We start from the raw sequence: 18866 nt of genomic DNA on the forward strand, positions 1-18866 counted from the left end.
ATGTGGGAATAGCATGCCCATGTCTCTTTATGTGTAACTTAAAAGTAAAGTTGAAAGTATGAAAGTATATGATGCACAGTTGCTTAGGTCTTAGCATATAGGTCTCAAAGCGGCTGTGTGTGAAGCTATGCAGATATTTAAAGCTGTTGTGTGTAAAGGTGCCCGAATGTGAGAAAGACTACCGGCTGCCCAAGGTAGGGGGGATGATTGACAGCAGACAGCCCCGCCCCTTTCCCCTCCATTCCTTCCTCTCCAGCTGCATGGAACTATCTCCTTAGTGCTGCAAGTTGTAACGGGCACCGCTGAGCCTGTTTCCCTTTGGGGCACTTCTTATCTAAAAGCTGTGTTTAGTTTCTTCCAAACTGGGCTGCTTCGTCCCCCTGCTCTGTTCTGAGTAAGGAAACAGCCTCCAAGCATCAGCAGAGCCCCAATGAGCCGGGGCCGCGGAGCCGCTTAGCAGTCTCCCGGGACCCAGCTCCGGAGGAGCCGCAAGCATGCACCCTGGGTGAGCTGTTGCTACCCCGAGCTCCCCTCCTCTTTCCTACTTCGGGTTACTTTGCCAGGCCGGGACTATACTTGTACTTCTGTCACTGCAGAGAAAGTGGGAGCAGGCATCCAAAAGGGTTCGGGGGGCTACAGGCAGACGCAGGACCCCGAAGCTTAGAGAGCCCATATTACTCACCCCTCCTCTCCCGTTTCAGGTTGTGGCTGCTCCTGGTTACGTTGTGCTTGACCGAGGAACTGGCAGGAGCGGTGAGTCCCTTCTCCCGACCTTTTCCCCTCCACCTCCTTTGACCCTCTCATCATCCCCATCTCTAGTATTTGTGTTAGGTGGTTGCAGAGATTTACACCGGGAGGCAGAGTCCACACCACTCCCCTTTCTAATGAGAGTTAATGAGATTCTTGGAGAGGAATAACATGGTGTCAAGTGCGTGTTTTGGGAACCAAGGTAACTTCCAAAACTTCGTAACGGGTTGGGAAAATAAAAGTAGAAGACACAAGATGCACACATTTCTGAGCCTCTTCCGCAGACGGCTTAAGATGATTCGCATCTGATGCCTTCCTCTGCATCAATCTCCACAGCAGAAGAAACATGATTTTCCCTGGTCTTTAAGAACTTGAATTCGCACACTAGTTTGAGTGTGGGAGGAGAGCACAAGGAGTGGGACTTGAAAGTGCTGCAGATGCTATGGGAATTAAACTTAAGTACATGCTTAGAGTTCTTTGACAGTACCAGGTGACATCTGGATTCTTTAACTACCTGAATTGAACTGATACCACTAGGTGATGTTCAATTGCTATCTGATGTGTCCTCTTACTCGTTTTCTGCATCATCAGAAAGTTAAAACATAAAGCGGTGATGACGGAAAAAAAATTCTAAGTTATTATTTCATAGGCTGTTTAGATGTTATCTAAATCAACTAGAGACTGCAGGTAAAGAAATTTCTGCGGACATTTGACGAAGAAAAGTTTGATGGGTCCCAGAAAGTAGAGAAATCGCCAGTGGAATTACTAGGATAATTTCACAAAGATGGAGTGACCCAAATAATCAAAGATGCTGCAATTTTCCAGTTGCACTAGCTACTTATGCTGGCAGAAATAAAAACTGTTGAGTTTGAATATGAAATTGTTCAACTGTTGAGTACCATTTCACTGCTGTATTTAAAAAAAAAAAATTCTTAATGATACCCAAAGTTATTCACTATATAGATGACAGATGAATTTATATTCCAAATATTTGTCTTTTGGCTTTTGATAATTTTAACTGATTGGCTCTACTTTTAAATATTTTAAATATTTTACATTACTATTATAGAGCCAGACTTAATTCAACCTAATAAATCACCTAATGTGTTTATGAAAAAATTGATTATTTTATCTTGGCATATGATTTCTTTAAGAAAATACCAGAGTGAAGTGAGGTTATTTCTCTTATAAAGAGAGAATTAGGCCGGGCGCGGTGGCTCAAGCCTGTAATCCCAGCACTTTGGGAGGCCGAGGCGGGTGGATCTCGAGGTCGAGAGATCGAGACCATCCTGGTCAACATGGCGAAACCCCGTCTCTACTAAAAATACAAAAAATTAGCTGGGCATCGTGGCTCGTGCCTGTAATCCCAGCTACTCAGGAGGCTGAGGCAGGAGAATTGCCTGAACCCAGGAGGCGGAGGTTGCGGTGAGCCGAGATCGCGCCATTGCACTCCAGCCTGGGTAACAAGAGCGAAACTCCGTCTCAAAAAAATAAATAAATAAATAAATAATAAATAAATAAATAAATAAAGAGAATTATGCTAGAAAACTTGAATATCAACATCCTGTGACCCTTTAACTCAACATCAGGGCCTATGTAAGTAAATCTAGACTCCGTGAGCAAAGATACTGAACTGAGATTCTGTGTACTTCTCCATCTTATTCCTTCAATATACACGTTTAGTTATGTATTACCTTAAGGCTCAATACTGCATTAATTGAAAATGCCAATATTTCATTAGTTAACAATTCATCCAGGAATCTTGCCACTTGTAAAAGTGTCATGCTTGGACAGAAAACCCTCAAGAAAAACTTTTATTTTTAGACTCTGGCTGATTTTGTTCAGTGTACTTTTGGGATAAACACTACAGATCATTCCAGATAGCTGAAGACTTCAGAAACACTCCATCCTGTCACTTAACATCTTTTAAAGCCACTGAAGGATGATGCTTGCAGTTCTTTCAAGTATTGAAATGATTCTCCAAAATCAAGTACTGCTTTGGTGTATGGGTTTTAGACTCTGTGTCATTGTTTTACGATGTCACCTGTCATGTCAGTGTGATTGACCATGGTAAGACTAAAATAGACCTTGAGATCCACAGACAACACTTTATTTTTTGACTTACTTAAGTACAGAGCCACTTCCTTTGCTTATTGATTACTTATTCACAATATCTTTGACATTGTAAAACCATTTTCTTAAGGTTTTGAGAAAATGACAAAAATAGAGTCACAGAATAAGTTATCAGAAGACGGCCTTTCTGAAGGGATGTTTTGTCTTTTACATTCTTTGCATGGATTCTCATCTATATGGGTGGGCTCTCTTCTACACTCAATTCCAGTTTATCCTTGTGCATTTGTGGTTTTTCAGCTTTTGGACTTTTTTAAACATTTAAATTCTCTGTGCCATGTTTGCCTAATATTAATGAAAATAGCTATTAAAAATAGATTGGCTGGAACTATGTTGTGGTTTGCTATGAGAAAGTTTCTTCGCTGTGAGAATTAAGTTGCCAGTAATATTGGCAAACTTTTAAAGATTGGGTCATTTAGGTGCTTTTGGTCTCTTTCTTTTCCCAAGTTTACAAAGCACATCTATATAAAGTAAAGGAAAGCTAAATGTTAAAATCCATGTTAAAGAATGAGCTTTCATTAAATTTATTTTACAGGAATAATGATCTTCATTCAGATGAAATATCGCAATTTACCTGCATAAGATAGAACCTAGGATCTCAGAACACACGTAATTGTCTTTGGTCTAACTGTCTAAGGGGCTGTCCTAAGCTAGGCACAGCATGAAAAGATTTATTTAAACATAGTTACTAACTCTCTAGGAATTTGCTTTCTCAGACAGTGGCAGTCATTATGTTCTTCAGAAGATAGGATGCTTAATGTTAAGTTATTATCTACATGCACTTGCATCGTGCTACAGAAAAGACTAGAAAGATACAAATCTCACCATAAGTCAACATATCTAGGAAAAAATATATATCCCAAAGTAGTCAGATCCTTATGCTTTCTTCACACTTTGCCCCATCCAAATGAGCTTTCAGGAAAGGGTCTGATACATCCAAGCATACTTAAAACCAAAAGCCTAGGGGGATACTTACTTGGGTTGGGAGGATGGTAAGAAGAGAAAGCATTTATATTGTCCCTTCTGCAAAGAGCATGGGTAAAATGCCTTTAGCTGCACTTAAATCAAGATCTGAGAGAAATACCAAATTCTTTATTTAAAGTTGTAACATGCCCAGCGTGGTCCTTGCTGTGGTGATTTTCAGTCTTACAGCCATCATCAAAATATGAATATCACGTTAAGGGAGTTCAGAGATGGAGACAATCTCTTCCTGTTCTAAAGATCAACAGAAATATTTGCATTATCTGGGGCTATGTCTCTCTTAAAGTACTCTTCTACTTTGCTGGCTAGCAAATATCCTACATCAGCTAGCTATGAAAAATTATAAGATATAATATACATGTGTGTATGTATGTATATAAATATATTTTTTATATCTATCTATCTATATATATATCTTTGAATGACTAAGGATACTGATAGAAATATATGAGTACAGTATCAAGTAAATCATCAAATGACTAAATAGATAATACATAGATGCTAATATATTTACAGTATTTAAAGGTCAAATTCAAATATATTTTAAGATAGAAGAGGAGGGAATAATAGATATTATCTAAAGTGTTACTAAGAAAGCAAATATATTAACATAACAAAAATTATTTTATGTATTTGATTATTGTATTTCAATGTAATCAGTTTCTATTATAATCCCATGTATTTTATTGTATACTTCTAAAACTAGCAGGGTGCAGTGGTGTGTGCCTGAGTATAAGCCCATGTATTTTATTGTATACTTCTAAAACTAGCAGGGTGCAGTGGTGTGAGCCTGTAGTCCCAGCTACTCAGGAGGAGGCTGAGGCAGGAAGATTGCTTGAGATCAGGAGTTCGAGGCTATGACGCACCATCATCGCACCTGTGAATATACTCTACCCTGGGCAACAGAGTCTCAAAAGGAAAAAAAAAAAAAAACAGTACTCTAAATAGGAGTCCATAGGCTTCACTATGCTTCCAAAGTAGTACATGGCATTAATAAGTACCCCTAGTTTAAGAAAATTGATTTTACAAAAACAGTCACTTTCTAATATTGTTCAGACATGAGCAGAACTGTGTTGACCCTAAGTGCCAATAATCTTTTAATTTTTAAGCATAGTTTGGAGTCTCCAATAAATATGCTCATATATTCTATAAGCTCATAATAAGCCATATGACTGGAGTAAAGTATACTGTTGCCTTATTACTTCATTGATAGAATAAAACTGATTGAAATAAATTATTAATATTTGTTTTCATTTCCCTGAATTATATGGATAATTTTATAATTTTACCAAAGGTGCAATTGTGGCACACCACAGCCTCAAGCAATCCACCTGCCTCAGCCTCCTATGTAGCTGGGACTATAGGCACGCACCATGGATCCTTGTTAGAATAATCTTAAAAGTATGGCTGAGTGCAGTGGCTCATGCCTGTAATCCCAGCACTTTGGGAGGCCAAGGTAGGTGGATTGCTTGAGCTCATGAGTTCAAGACCAGCCTAGGCAACATAGTGAAACCCTGTCTCTACAAAAAATACAAAAATTAGCTGGGCATGGTGGTGCACGCCTATAGTCCTAGCTACTGGGAGGCTGAGGTGGGAGGATGGCTTGAACCCAGGAGTTGGAGATTGCAGGTGAGCTGAGATCGTGCCACTGCACTACAGCCTGAGCAATAGAGCCAGTCCTTGTCTATACACTTGGAGTGCAGACATGTCTTACGCTATATAGGTGATAAGACATACACATAAAAACGACACTGGGGATAGCATCAGCCTATGTTAAACTATCAAGTCCTTTATAGCTGCTTGAATGTCCCAGTGAGGCAGATCATAGGGCTTTTACTTGTTTTAAAGTCTAACTAAATGTAAATAGAAGACCTAATAAGCATGTTCAAAGGAAAATGGTGATGGAAAAATAAGCTAAGAGCAATTATCAACTCTCTTACTTTCTTTACTCGATCCCTTTCCTAGGGCTTCTGTTTTTCTTCTATAAACAATATTGAAGTTCTCCTCCATTATAAAAATGAATTTTTAAAAATCACTTCATTTTCTTTAATAACTCTAACCTCCTCAATTGCATTAACCCCAAGTTCCTGTATATTGTCTAGTCTTCTTCACCAACCACTGACCCTTCAACCTATTACAGTCCCAACTGAATCTACTCCGGGAAAACTGCCTGCTTTCAAGCTAATAATGGCTGCCTCGTTGCCAAACCCTACTTGGTAACGAGGTGGCTTATTTGCAGCCCCCATTCTAACTGACTTCACTGTGTCATCTGGTCTTTCTCACTCACTCTGAAACTTCTTTTCCCCCTTGGCTTTTAAGACATTATACCTCACTAGGAAGCTGATCACAATCCTGAAATAAATAATTCCAAATCTCATAATTCTAAATGTTGAAATCCTGAAAGATCAAAATACCAAAAACATTCTGGAAAATGTAATTTTAAAAATTCCTTAAAAGATATTTACTTACATTCTTAAAAGGACAGTTGTTTGAGAAACATAAAATACAACCAAACACTCCAAAGTCCACTTTACACAATAAAATAGACATTAATAACATACATAGTTTTGTAAGGATAAACACTCAGTATATACTAGTGACAGTAACACAGGTATGACAGTCATAAGTATTTGAACTGTATCCGTAAAGAAATAGGTCAAAAGGAAAATGCTTAAAAGCATATCACTATGGTTGGTAATTATGTGCATCCGGCTTTATAACGAGTTATCTGAAATACCTTGATGAACAACCAGTCTTTTGACAAGATAGATAAAAAACCATGATAGGTGACCACCATATATGCAGTCATCCAACGAGCCAAAATCTTGAGAAATTTTACCATTCACACATTCAGATGTACAAAAAGACATCACTGAGGAAGTTTTCACATTTTTACATACACACACAAAGTCAACATTGTGATAGTGTACTTTCATGGATTCAAATTTCTGATGTCCGTGGCAACAGAAAAAAATCCTGCCCCAGTTCTGAGAGAGAGAGCAGTTTGCCTTCTGTATTTGTTCTCTCCCAGCCCCCAGTCTATTGGATGACGCCCACCCACATTAAAAGCAGATCTTCCCTAGCTTGTCCACTGGGACTCATAAATGAATCTCCTTTGGAGATTCCCTCACAGACACACCCAAAATAAATACTTTACCAGGTTTCTAGATATTCCTTAATCCAGTCAAACTGGCACTGAAAATTAAGTTCACAAGTCTACCCCTTGTCAACTTGGCACCCATATGCATCTTGTTAAACCATACTTAATTTCTAAATAAAGACAATAACAATATAATAGTTCCACATCACATGATGCAACTAATATGACACAACTATCCCACCTGCAACCCAAAACACACTTCCCCAGAATGCAGTTTTCAGAATTTCAACATTCAGGATTTTAATCTTTCAGTATTGTGATGTTCAGGATTTTAGATGTTAAAGATTTTAGACTCTAGGAATTTAGACTTTAGGGATTTTGATCTTTGGGATTTCAACATTTGGGATTATGGCATTCAGGATTGTATCTTTTGGGATTACGACACAGACTTGCCTCACTACTTCTCCTTATACTTCTCTAATCTTTGTATTTATTTTATTCAAAAAATATTTATTGAGCAACAACTATATTCCAGGTAGTATGCCAGGTCCTAGTGACACAGTGGTGAACAGGTTAGGCATGAACTTTGCTGTTATGGAATTTATAATCTTTATCACTCTCTTGTCCTAAAATGGTGATTTTTTTTCCCAATATCTAATGCTTTACTGTCTTCTTGCCTCAATGGTTTTAGCTAGGCCTCCTATACAGTGATGATTATCAAATTTATATCCCCAGCCAAGACATCTCTTTTGAGTTCTAAATCTATATTTCCAATTACCTACTAATCCCCTTTACCTGTCTCTCAGTGAGTTGTTATATATAAAACACTTAAACCGGTGCCTGGAGTTTTGTATAGGCACTCGACCAAAGCCAGCTATTACTATTTTTATTGCCCTAAACACAGTATACCTAAAGGTGAAACTGTTTTTTTTTCTTGCCCATAACACTTCTACCAGCTATGATCTTTTTATTTTTGTTAAATATCATCACCATCCACCCAGTTTCAGTAAAAAGCAACAGAATCAGCCATCAGCTTTCATTATTTCCAAAATTCCCACCAACCTTTGATAATTTAACCAAAAATCTATAGAATCTGGCTTTTCAATTCATATTCAGTTAGCTTCAAACCTCACCTTCATACATCAGTAGTCTCCTAACTAGTTTTTCTACCTCCTGACTCCATCCTTATCTCTACATTGCCACCAGAGTTATTTTACTAACAACAAAGCCAATTGTGTTATCTCCTAATTTAAAGCCTTTATTGATTTCTTGTTTCTTCCTGGATAAAATGCATACTACTTGGTTTGGCACATTTAAGGGCTTTCATTTTCTGATCCAACTAATTTTCCAGCCTCATGTCTGTGTTCTTCTTCCTATCAGTCCTTTTTCCCAAACTCATAGTATATATTACACTTCATTCAGACTGAACTTCTCACCATTCCCAAACCACTTTAGGTTCTTTCACATCTCTTTGCTCCTGGATATGTAGTTTCTCTCTCTGGAATATCCTTCTCTATTGTTTCTACCTTCTTTTCTATCTAGTGAACTCCTACTCAATCCTTAATGCCCAGTTCAAATATCATTTTCTCTAAGAAAGGGTCCCAAACCTCTTGAGAATGAATTTATTCTTCCTTCTCCTGTGCTTCCAAGCAGTTTTGGGCCTCTTTGGTAGCACATCCACGTGGTGCTAAGATTCCTATACTTATGTGACTATGCTACATTCTTCAACCTTGTACTTAGGATGTCCAGGATACTGCCAGGCTGAGCATAGGTGATCAGTAGTTGACTTTCAAATGAATAAACATCTCCTGATGGCTTGCAACAAGCTGCCTTTTCTTTGTCTATCTTAAAAATCACTAATGTTAACTCCAGTAACAATTGAAATGATAGAAAAATATCAACCCCGTTCAATGGTATAATGTTTAAGAGAAAGGACTCTAGAATCAGACTTTTGTCTAAATGCTGCCTCTGCCCGCTTACACTTCCTGGCTGTGTGACTTAGAGTAACTCATTTTACCTTTCTGAGATTTCTTTTACTTTTTATTTTTTGAGTGTTTCATTGAAATTTTTATTGAGATAATTGTAGATTCATATGCAGTTGTAAAAAATAGTACAGAGATATCTCATGTACCCTTATCCGGTTTACTCCTAGTTGTAATACTATAATATAATATCACAACCTGGACAGTGACATTGATAACACCTACTGATCTTATTTAGTTTTCCTCAGTTTTCCTTGTACTCATTTGTATGTGTGTACTTAGTTCTTTTTAAAATATATATATATATTTTATTGCACTTTAGGTTCTGGGGTACATGTGCAGAACATGCAGGATTGTTATATAGGTATATACATGGCAATGGATTTTGCTGCTTCCATGCCCCCATCACCTATATCTGGCATTTCTCCCCATGTTATCCCTCTGCAACCTCCCTACCCCCAACTGTCCCTCCAGTAGTCTCCCCCAACTGACCCCAGTGTGTGATGCTCCCCTCCCTGTGTCCATGTGTTCTCATTGTTCAACACCCACCTAGAGTAAGAACATGTGGTGTTTGATTTTCTGTTCTTGTGTCAGTTTGCTGAGAATGATGGTTTCTAGATTCATCCATGTCCCTACAAAGGACACGAGCTCATCGTATTTTATGGCTGCATAGTATTCCTTGGTGTATATTGTCACATTTTCCTTGTCCAGTCTATCGTTAATGGGCATTTGAGTTGCTTCCAGGTCTTTACTAATGTAAACAGTGCTGCAATGAACATACCTGTGCATGTGTCTTTATAGTAGAATAATCTATAATCCTTTGGATGTATATCCAGTAATGGGATTGCTGGGTCAAATGGAATTTCTATTTCTAGGTCCTTGAGGAATCGCCATACTGTCTTCCACGATGGTCGAACTAATTTACACTCCCACAAACAGTGTAAAAGTGTTCCTATTTCTCCACATCCTCTCCAGCATCTGTTGCTTCCAGATTTTTTAATGACCACTATTCTAACTGACGTCAGGTGGTATCTCAATGTGATTTTGATTTGCATTTCTCTAATGACCAGTGATGATGAGCGTTTTTTCATATGTTTGTTGGCCTCATATATGTCTTCTTTTGAAAAGTGTCTGTTCATTTCCTTCGCCCACTTTTGTATGGATTTGTTTGTTTGTTTCTTGTGAATCTGTTTAAGTTCTTTGTAGATTCTTGATATTAGCCCTTTGTCAGATGGGTAGATTGTAAAAATTTTCCCCATTCTCTTGGTTGCCTGTTTACTCTAATGATTGTTTCTTTTGCTGTGCAGAAGCTTTGGGGTTTAACTAGGTCCCATTTGTCTATTTTGGCTTTTGTTGCCAATGCTTTTGGTGTTTTAGTCTTGAAGTCCTTGCCTATGCCTATGTCCTGATGGTTTTGCCTAGGTTTTCTTCTAGGGTTTTTATGGTGTTAGATCTTATGTTTAAGTCTTTAATCCATCCAGAGTTAATTTTAGTGTAAGGTGTCAGAAAGGGGTCCAGTTTCAGCTCTCTGCAAATGGCTAGCCAGTTTTCCTAACACCATTTATTAAACAGGGAATCCTTTCCCCATTGCTTGTTTTTGTCAGGTTTGTCAAAGATCAGATGGTTGTAGATGTGTGGCATTGCCTCTGAGGCCTCTGTTCTGTTTGATTGGTCTATATCTCTGTTTTGGTACCAGTACCATGCTGTTTTGATTACTGTGGCCTTGTAGTATAGTTTGAAGTCAGGTAGTGTGATGCCTCTGGCTTTGTTTTTTTTTTTTGCTTAGTATTGTCTTGGCTGTGTGGGTTCTTTTGTGGTTCCATATGAAGTTTAAGGTGTTTTTTTCCAGTTCTATGAAGAGGGTCATTGGTATCCGATGGAGATAGTGTTGAATCAATAAATTACTTTGGTCAGTATGGCCATTTTCACAATATTGATTCTTCCTAACCACGAGCATGGAATGTTTTTCCAACTCTTTGTGTCCTCTCCTATTTCCTTGAGCAGTGGTTTGTAGTTCTCCTTGAAGAGGTCCTTTACATCCTTAGTTGTATTCCTAGGTATTTTATTCTCTTTGTAGCAATTGTGAATGGCAGTTCATTCTTGATTTGGCTCTCTTTAAATCTGGTGTTAGTGTATAGGAATTCTTGTGATTTCTGCACATTGATTTTGTATCCTGAGACTTTGCTAAAGTTGCTTATCAGTTTCAGTAAATTTTGGGCTGAGATGACGTGGTCTTTTAAATATATAATCATGTCGTCTGCAAATAGAGACAATTTGACTTCCTCCTTTCCTAATTAAATACCCTTTATTTCTTTTTCTTGACTGATTGCTCTGGCTAGAACTTCCAATACTATATTGAATCAGAGTGGTGAGAGAGGGCATCCTTGTCTAGTGCCAGATTTCAAAGGGAATGATTCCAGGTTTTGCCTATTCAGTATGATATTGGCTGTGGGTTTGTCATAAATAGTTTTATCATTTTGAGATGTGTTCCATTGATAGCTAGTTTGTTGAGAGTTTTTAGCATAAAAGGCTGTTGAATTTTGTTGCAGGTCTTCTCGGCATCTATTGAGATGATCATGTGGTTTTTGTCTTTGGTTCTGTTTATGTGGTGGATTACGTTTATAGATTTGCATATGTTGAACAAGCCTTGCATCCCTGGGATGAAGCCTATGTGATCAGGATGGATAAGCTTTTTGATGTGCTGTTGCAATCGGTTTGCCAGTATTTTATTGAAGATTTTTGCATTGATGTTCATTATGGATATTGGCTTGAAGCTTTCTTTTCTTGTTGAGTCTCTGCCAGGTTTTGGTATCAGAATGATGTTGGTCTCATAAAATGATTTGTGAGGGATTCCCTCTTTTTGTATTGTTTGGAATGGTTTCAGAAGCCATGGTACCAGCTCCTCTTTGTATGTCTAGTAGAATTTGGTTGTGAACCCATCTGGACCTGGGCTTTTTTTGCTGGGTAGGCTATTAATTGCTGCCTCAACTTCAGCCATTGTTATTGGTCTCTTCAGGGTTTCAAATTCTTCCTGAATTTGGCTTTGGAGGATGCAAGTGTCCGGGAATTTATCCACTTCTTCCAGGTTTACTGGTTTACGTGCATAGGATTGTTTGTAGTAATCTCTGATGGTAGTTTGTATTTCTGTGGAATTGGTGGTGATATCCCCTTTATCGTTTTTTATTGCATCTATTTGATTCTTCATTCTTTTCTTTCTTATTAATCTGGCTAGTGGTTTATTTTGTTGATCTTTTCAAAAAACCAGCTCTTGGATTTATTGATTTTTGAAGGGTTTTTTGTGTCTCTATCTCCTTCAATTCTGCTCTGATCTTAGTTATTTCTTGTCTTCCACTAGCTTTTGAATTTTTTTGATCTTATATGTGTGTATTTAGTTCTATACAATATCCTCACAGGTGTAGGTTGGGATATTCATTGCCACAGTCAAGATATGGACGTGAACAAGGATCTCTCATGCTGTCCTTTTATAACCACATCCATATTCCTCCTCAAACATATACTGAGTTTTGAAAAATGTATGCAGTTTTATAACTGTCTCCACAATTGTAATAAAAACATTTATTTCCCAGAAAGTCCCTTACAATCTTTACAGTCAATTCCCTCCCCCTCATTCTGTACCCTAGGCAACCATTGATCTGCTTTCTATTACTGTAGTTTACCATTTCCTTTTTTTCTTTTTCTTTTCTTTTTTTTTTTTTAGTTATACTTTAAGTTCTGGGATACATGTGCAGAATATGCAGGTTTGTTAAAGAGGTATACACCTGCCATGGTGGTTGGCTGCACCCATCAACCTGTCATCTACATTAGGTGTTTCTCCTAATGCTGTCCCTCCCTTAAAATTTCATATAAATGTAATCAACATAGTGCTTTTGAGATTTATCCATGTTGTTATACGTTTCAGTAGTTCATTCCTTTTATTGTTATGTAATAAAAAATGTATATATCACATATTAATTCTCTCTTCATCAGTCCATAGATGTTTAGGTTGTTTTCAGTTCTTCATTATTATGAGCAAAGCTATGAATATTCAAGTCCTGATGTTAACATGTTTTCATTTATCTTGGGTAGGTATCCACGAGTATGATTGCTACATGGTAAGCACATATTTCATTTTGGATAGTTTCTAAGTCTATAGCTTCATATTCACTGATTTTTTTCCTTCATCAAAATCTAATCTGATATGAATACCATCTGTGTGTTTTCTTCATTTCAAATATTATATTTTTTTATTTCTAGAAATTCCTTTTGGATTTTAAATTTTACAAATTTCCACTTCTCTCCTCATCCTGGTCACATTTTCCTCTACTTTCTTGAACCCATGAATCGTTTTGTTAACTTTCATTTTAGGGTCAGGGTCACATGTGCAGATTTGTTTCATAGGTAAAGTAGTATCACAAGAGTTTGTTGCACAGATTATTTGATCACCCAGGTACTAAGGTATCATGGATGCTGTGGGGATTAAATGAAATAATGTATGTGAACATGCCATATACCAGGTAGGTGCTAAATTCCTCTCCCATCTTTTCCCCCAGTAACCTCGGAGAATTTAAAATAATTTCCCAATTTTGACAATGAATGTATGATAAGATGAGAGAAAGGGAGATGTCAGAGAAGACTGTCTCATTTGTAGATTGTGTGTCTAGAACAAACTTGTCCAACCTGTGGCCCAAGGGCCACCTGTGGCCCAGGATGGCTTTGAATGCGGCCCAACATAAATTAGTAAGCTTTCTTAAAACATTACAAGCGTGGTGGCTCAAGCCTGTAATCCCAGCACTTTGGGAGGCCGAGGCGGGTGGATCACGAGGTCAAGAGATCGAGACCATCCTGCTCAACATGGTGAAACCCCGTCTCTACTAAAAATACAAAAAATTAGCTGGGCATGGTGGTGTGTGTCTGTAATCCCAGCTACTCAGGAGGCTGAGGCAGGGGAATTGCCTGAATCCAGGAGGCGGAGGTTGCGGTGAGCCGAGATCGCGCCATTGCACTGCAGCCTGGGTAACAAGAGCGAAACTCCACCTCAAAAAAAAAAAAAATTACGAGATATATTTGGTATTTTTTTTTTAGCTCATTAGCTATTGTTAGTGTTACTGTATGTTATTTGTGGCCCAAGACAATTCTTTTTCTTCCACTGTGGCCCAGGGAAGCCAAAAGATTGGACACTCCTGGGAACAATGGCCATGTTTCTCAATTGTCGCCTTCATCTATCTCTTTATTCCACTTTTACCACCATAATAATAACATATGTTTTCAAGTGTTTAAAGTTTACAAAGCACTTTATCATATAGTATTTTGTTAGCTGCTCAAGACAACCCTGTGAGGGACAAATATTCTCATCCCAGAGAGATTAACTGATTAAGGTCACAAACCCGGCCAATGGCAGAGTTAAAGCGCACTCTTCTCTGCTGTCTCTTTAATTTAAGCTTTTTCTCATCTCTTACCTGGACTCCCTACAGCAGACCTAACTGTTCTGGTTTCAGATTTCCCCTGCCTCCTCGTTGTCTTTCCTGATATCCATCCTCTCTGTAAGTAAAGAGCTTATTCTAAAACACAAATTTATCAGGCCACTAACATTTGTGGATGCTCCCTGCACCCATTATTATAAGGCATTTAATCTGGCCATCCCTGCCCATCCAACTCCATCTCCTGTCCTGTCCTCATGTAGCTGATATTTAGGTCCCAGTTATACTTGTGATGTTGACTTAACAGGCTGTGCATATTTACTGCTGCTTCCCCTTCTGCTTTTATCATCCTCTGTCTTGCCTTCCTCTTGTCTCTACAGATGGACATATTATTCTTCTCATAGGAAGTTAAGTAAGTATTTTTCTGAAGTTTCCTCTTCTTTCGTCCTTCTCTTTCTCACTGTTCTTTCTTCCCTTCAATTAATCTGTGTTTAGTGCCTACTGTGTGCCAGGAATTTTGGTCGACTCTATTGTGGGGAAGGACTATGTCAAATACTAAGCCATTGTGGCCAGAGCGTGGGGAGATGGAAGCGGAAAGAGAGAGGTAGAACTTTGTGAGATGGGGATGGAGGATAGGAAAGAGTCCGACTTGTTCTGTACTCTTACTTGCTTCATAACTCCTCAGAGCACTTACCTAATACCTGTACTACTGCACATCTCTCTGTGTGGGGTGTGATTGGCATTATAGTTCTTGCTGGTCACTTATTTTGTGTCCAGAACTATAACAAACCCTTTATACATGAAGGACTTACTCCTGCAGCATATATCTGGCCCATCTACATTTATCAAATTTAGGCAAGCCATGAGGTATGTGTCTATTCTCAAGCTTTTTGGGGGATTTGTATTTAATTCTGGATGTCCATTTTCTGATTTTTTCTTCTTCTGTTTCTTTATGGTGTGGTTAAAAAATTAAAAGCTCTAACTTTAAAGCCAGATATTCAAACACAAAACTCAGCTATTACCTATGGCCTTAGGACAAATCATTAAATGTATTTATTAGCTGTAAAATTATGACTATTGCAGTTATTCTTTTCCCCGCATTCATTGTGATTGCTTCTCTACTGGAAATGGGTAGCAAGCACATCTGGGTGTCAATTTAGGGAAAAAAATGCTTAATTATTTGTTGAGTTTGTTTTTCAAGTGTCTTACGGGGAAAAGAGTTAGAAGTGTTATTTTCCTTGTTCCAGTTTCCCCAAAGCCACTTCTACCTCTGCTGCCCTACCTTTGTGACCTCCTATAGAGACATGCCTCCCAACTAAAGATTATGTGCAAAGGCACCACCCCAGGCATCTTTGAAGTCCCACTTCCCCTTTGTCTAACAACAATAAAGCTAGTTTGCCATTATCTTTCAGTCTGGTTTGCTTGTATTGACAAGGAGTTGGTGTTATTCAGTGGAAATTTCCCTGGTCATAAAGTTCTACAGCTTTTACCGCAGAGAGCCCAGGCTTTCCCAGAATTATCTGGGACCTCTGGCTCTGAGGCTGAATTGGTCTTTTGGGAGACAGATTTTTCTCTTGGGGAGACAATGAATGTTAGTGATATTTTTCCTGGCTCTGTACAACTTTGAGTGACCATTTTTCCATATCCAAGGGAAGTGGACTGGCAAGGAAAATTTAAAATGCCTAAATCTCTTCTCTTTTTTTTTTTTTTTTTTCTCTTTTTTCTTTTGAGACGGAGTTTCGCTCTTGTTACCCAGCCTGGAGTGCAATGGCGCGATCTCGGCTCACCGCAACCTCCGCCTCCTGGGTTCAGGCAATTCTCCTGCCTCAGCCTCCTGAGTAGCTGGGGTTACAGGCACGCGCCACCATGCCCAGCTAATTTTTTGTATTTTTAGTAGAGACGGGGTTTCACCATGTTGACCAGGATGGTCTCGATCTCTCGACCTCGTGATCCACCCGCCTCGGCCTCCCAAAGTGCTGGGATTACAGGCTTGAGCCCCCGCGCCCGGCCTTAAAATGCCTAAATCTCTAAACTCTGTTTGTGAGTGTAACAGATCCCTTAAAGAATGGAATAAACCTTAGATTCATGAGATTTATATTGCCTTTTAGATATGACTAAATTGCATAAATACCTTCTAGCACCTAGCAGACAACTAGATATCTAGAACATGCTCATATGAGGTTGATGTTGATAATGAAGAAAAACAGTATGCTATATTAGAACATTTTCAAATTTTACAGCAGTAGACCCCTTTTCCCTCAGACTAAATCTCATAGGCCCTCTCCAAAATATCAATGTAAGTATTTGTTAGTAATTCCAATTGTTAACATTAATTTATAAAGTCAGTAAGAAGGAAGAACTTGAAATTAACATAAACATCTGAAATTGAGAGCTGTGGAAGTCTTAATCTCCAGTTTATTTGTTTATTTTAGACAGTGTTAAGAAAATCCTGATGTAATAGTGAACATCATGGGGTGAGGGCTTTTTTGTCTTGCTATCTCAGGATGCTCTGAAGTTAAACAGAAATAGCAAGAAAACCTGTATTTCCAGGTCTGCACACATAATTCACACACCATTTCTCTCTCTCTCTCTCTCTCTCTCTCTCTCTCTTGCACACACACAGACACACACACACACACACACACACACACACACACACACAGAGTTAACTGGGCAGCACACATTAATACAATCAGTGATGGTTTCCAATGCATTAATGTTTGATATAAAACCCATTTGAGTGGTGCATGCTTTATTATATTACTGTTTTAAAATATGTTATTTATTTATTTATTTATGGATTTTTTGAGGCAGGGCCTCATACTGTCACCCAGGCTGCAGTGCAGTGGTGCAATCACCACTCATTGTAGCCTCCACCTCCCCAGCTCAAGCGATCCTCCGGCCTCAGCTCCCAGAGCGGCTGGGACTACCGGTGTGCTCCACCATGCCCAGCTAATTTTTGTACGTTTTGTAGAGATGGAAGTCTCACTTGGTTGCCCAGGCTGGTCTCATACTCTGGGCACAAGCGATCTGTTCACCTCGGCCTCCTAAAGTTATGGGATTACCAGCGTAAGCCACCCCATGTGGCCTAAAATGTGTTTTTTTGTTTACTTTTGTTTTTTTAAAGACGGGGTTTCACCATGTTGGTCAGGCTGGTCTTGAACTCCCAACCTCAGGTGATCTGCCCGCCTTGGCCTCCAAAGTGCTTGGATTACAGGCGTGAGCCACCACGCCTGGCCTAAAATGTGTTTTTTAAATGAAATTAAAATCTGATATTGTGGAACGGCCAAAATTTCAAATAGCATAATTTCAGTTACTTCCACAGTTTCAAAATGCTGTATTATATGGTATTGAGTCATTAAACTCCATAGGACAGAATGAAGTGCTACAGAAGGTGTAAGAGGAAGAGGTCAATATGGATTGTAGTTAGGGAAGGCATTACAGAAGTATGATTTGTGCTGAGTCTTAAAAAAAAATAGTAGAAAATGCATAATAAATACCTATACTATATATTCCAGATTTTCCAGGACATCCCTGATTTCATGTTTTCTTCTACAGAAAACTTCTAGAAAAACAAGTAAATATACAAATATATTTGAATTTATCTGGATTGATGATTTATCTTTGCTTTCAAAATGCAGTCCTATTAAATATTGAAGGGACAGGCTGATCAGAAAGCATAAATTAAAGCATGCATGAAGAATCACAGTGCTGCAAGCCCGTATAGCATATTTGAGTATATTAGAAAAAGGCACTTCTTCCTCTAAGCAGTCATAGTTCCATGCCATGCCACGCTCACTGGTAAGAAGTAAGCAGGCTGGACTTCAGCCCCCATCTGCCCCATCAACCAGGTTTTCTTTTGCCGTGAACCCTATGAAGAACCATTATACTGCAGTTCTAACAGGAATAAACATGGTTGAGTAGAGGACAGTATAAAGAGCTAAAGCACAGGATGATTATTATGGAGTAAAGGGAAATTACTATGGACAGTTGGAACAGGGTCAGAATATGAAGGCCTTAACCTCAAAGCAGAGGGAAGAATTGACTTTGATTGGGGATGTAGATGTTGTTACAAATTTTTGAGCAGGAAGAAGATAAAAGTGGTTATTTAAGAGGATAGTATGCAGAGAGAAGAAACTAAAGGCAAAGACTGTTTAAAGGAAAGGCTTTATTATAAAAAGATAGATTGTAGACTCTTGGTAAGTATAGCTATGTTAGATATATAGGATACAGGGAGTTATATGTACAAGCAATTATCCAGCCTAAGAACAATGAGCAAAAGACCCTCTGGTCATGTCAATATTTCCCCCAAATAGCAATAGTACAGTGCTTTGTAGGTGTTCGAAGTCCGAGGTGTGTGCATTTAATAATCATGTTATTAATAATAAGAGTTTCCATGTAGAAAAATGTAACTGTAAGTCAGGTGCTGGAACCAGACTGTTAGATCAAGGTTCAAAACTCTTCTTTGCCATTTCCTAGCTATTTGTGCTTGAGGAAGTCATTTTAAGT

At 38.5% G+C, this 18866-nt stretch overlaps 2 protein-coding genes across 4 annotated transcripts in view; one reads left to right on the forward strand and one right to left on the reverse strand.

Moving 5' to 3' along the window:
* Positions 1-739, reverse strand: part of COL4A5 (collagen type IV alpha 5 chain) — a 243291-nt gene extending 242552 nt beyond the window's left edge. The window contains exon 1 of the mRNA XM_003935864.4: positions 683-739. The gene's annotated coding sequence lies outside the window, so the exon portion shown is untranslated. The remainder of the gene's footprint in view (positions 1-682) is intronic.
* COL4A6 (collagen type IV alpha 6 chain) overlaps positions 252-18866 on the forward strand; it is a 309755-nt gene continuing 291140 nt past the window's right edge. For all 3 annotated transcript variants that reach the window (XM_074391649.1, XM_039464115.2, XM_074391650.1), the window contains exons 1-2: positions 252-505; positions 702-753. In XM_074391649.1, the coding sequence (XP_074247750.1) occupies positions 495-505; positions 702-753 (63 nt within the window). In that variant the 5' untranslated portion in view covers positions 252-494. The remainder of the gene's footprint in view (positions 506-701; positions 754-18866) is intronic.

Source organism: Saimiri boliviensis, chromosome X (assembly GCF_048565385.1).
Source record: "Saimiri boliviensis isolate mSaiBol1 chromosome X, mSaiBol1.pri, whole genome shotgun sequence".
Classification (NCBI taxonomy): Eukaryota; Metazoa; Chordata; class Mammalia; order Primates; family Cebidae; genus Saimiri; species Saimiri boliviensis.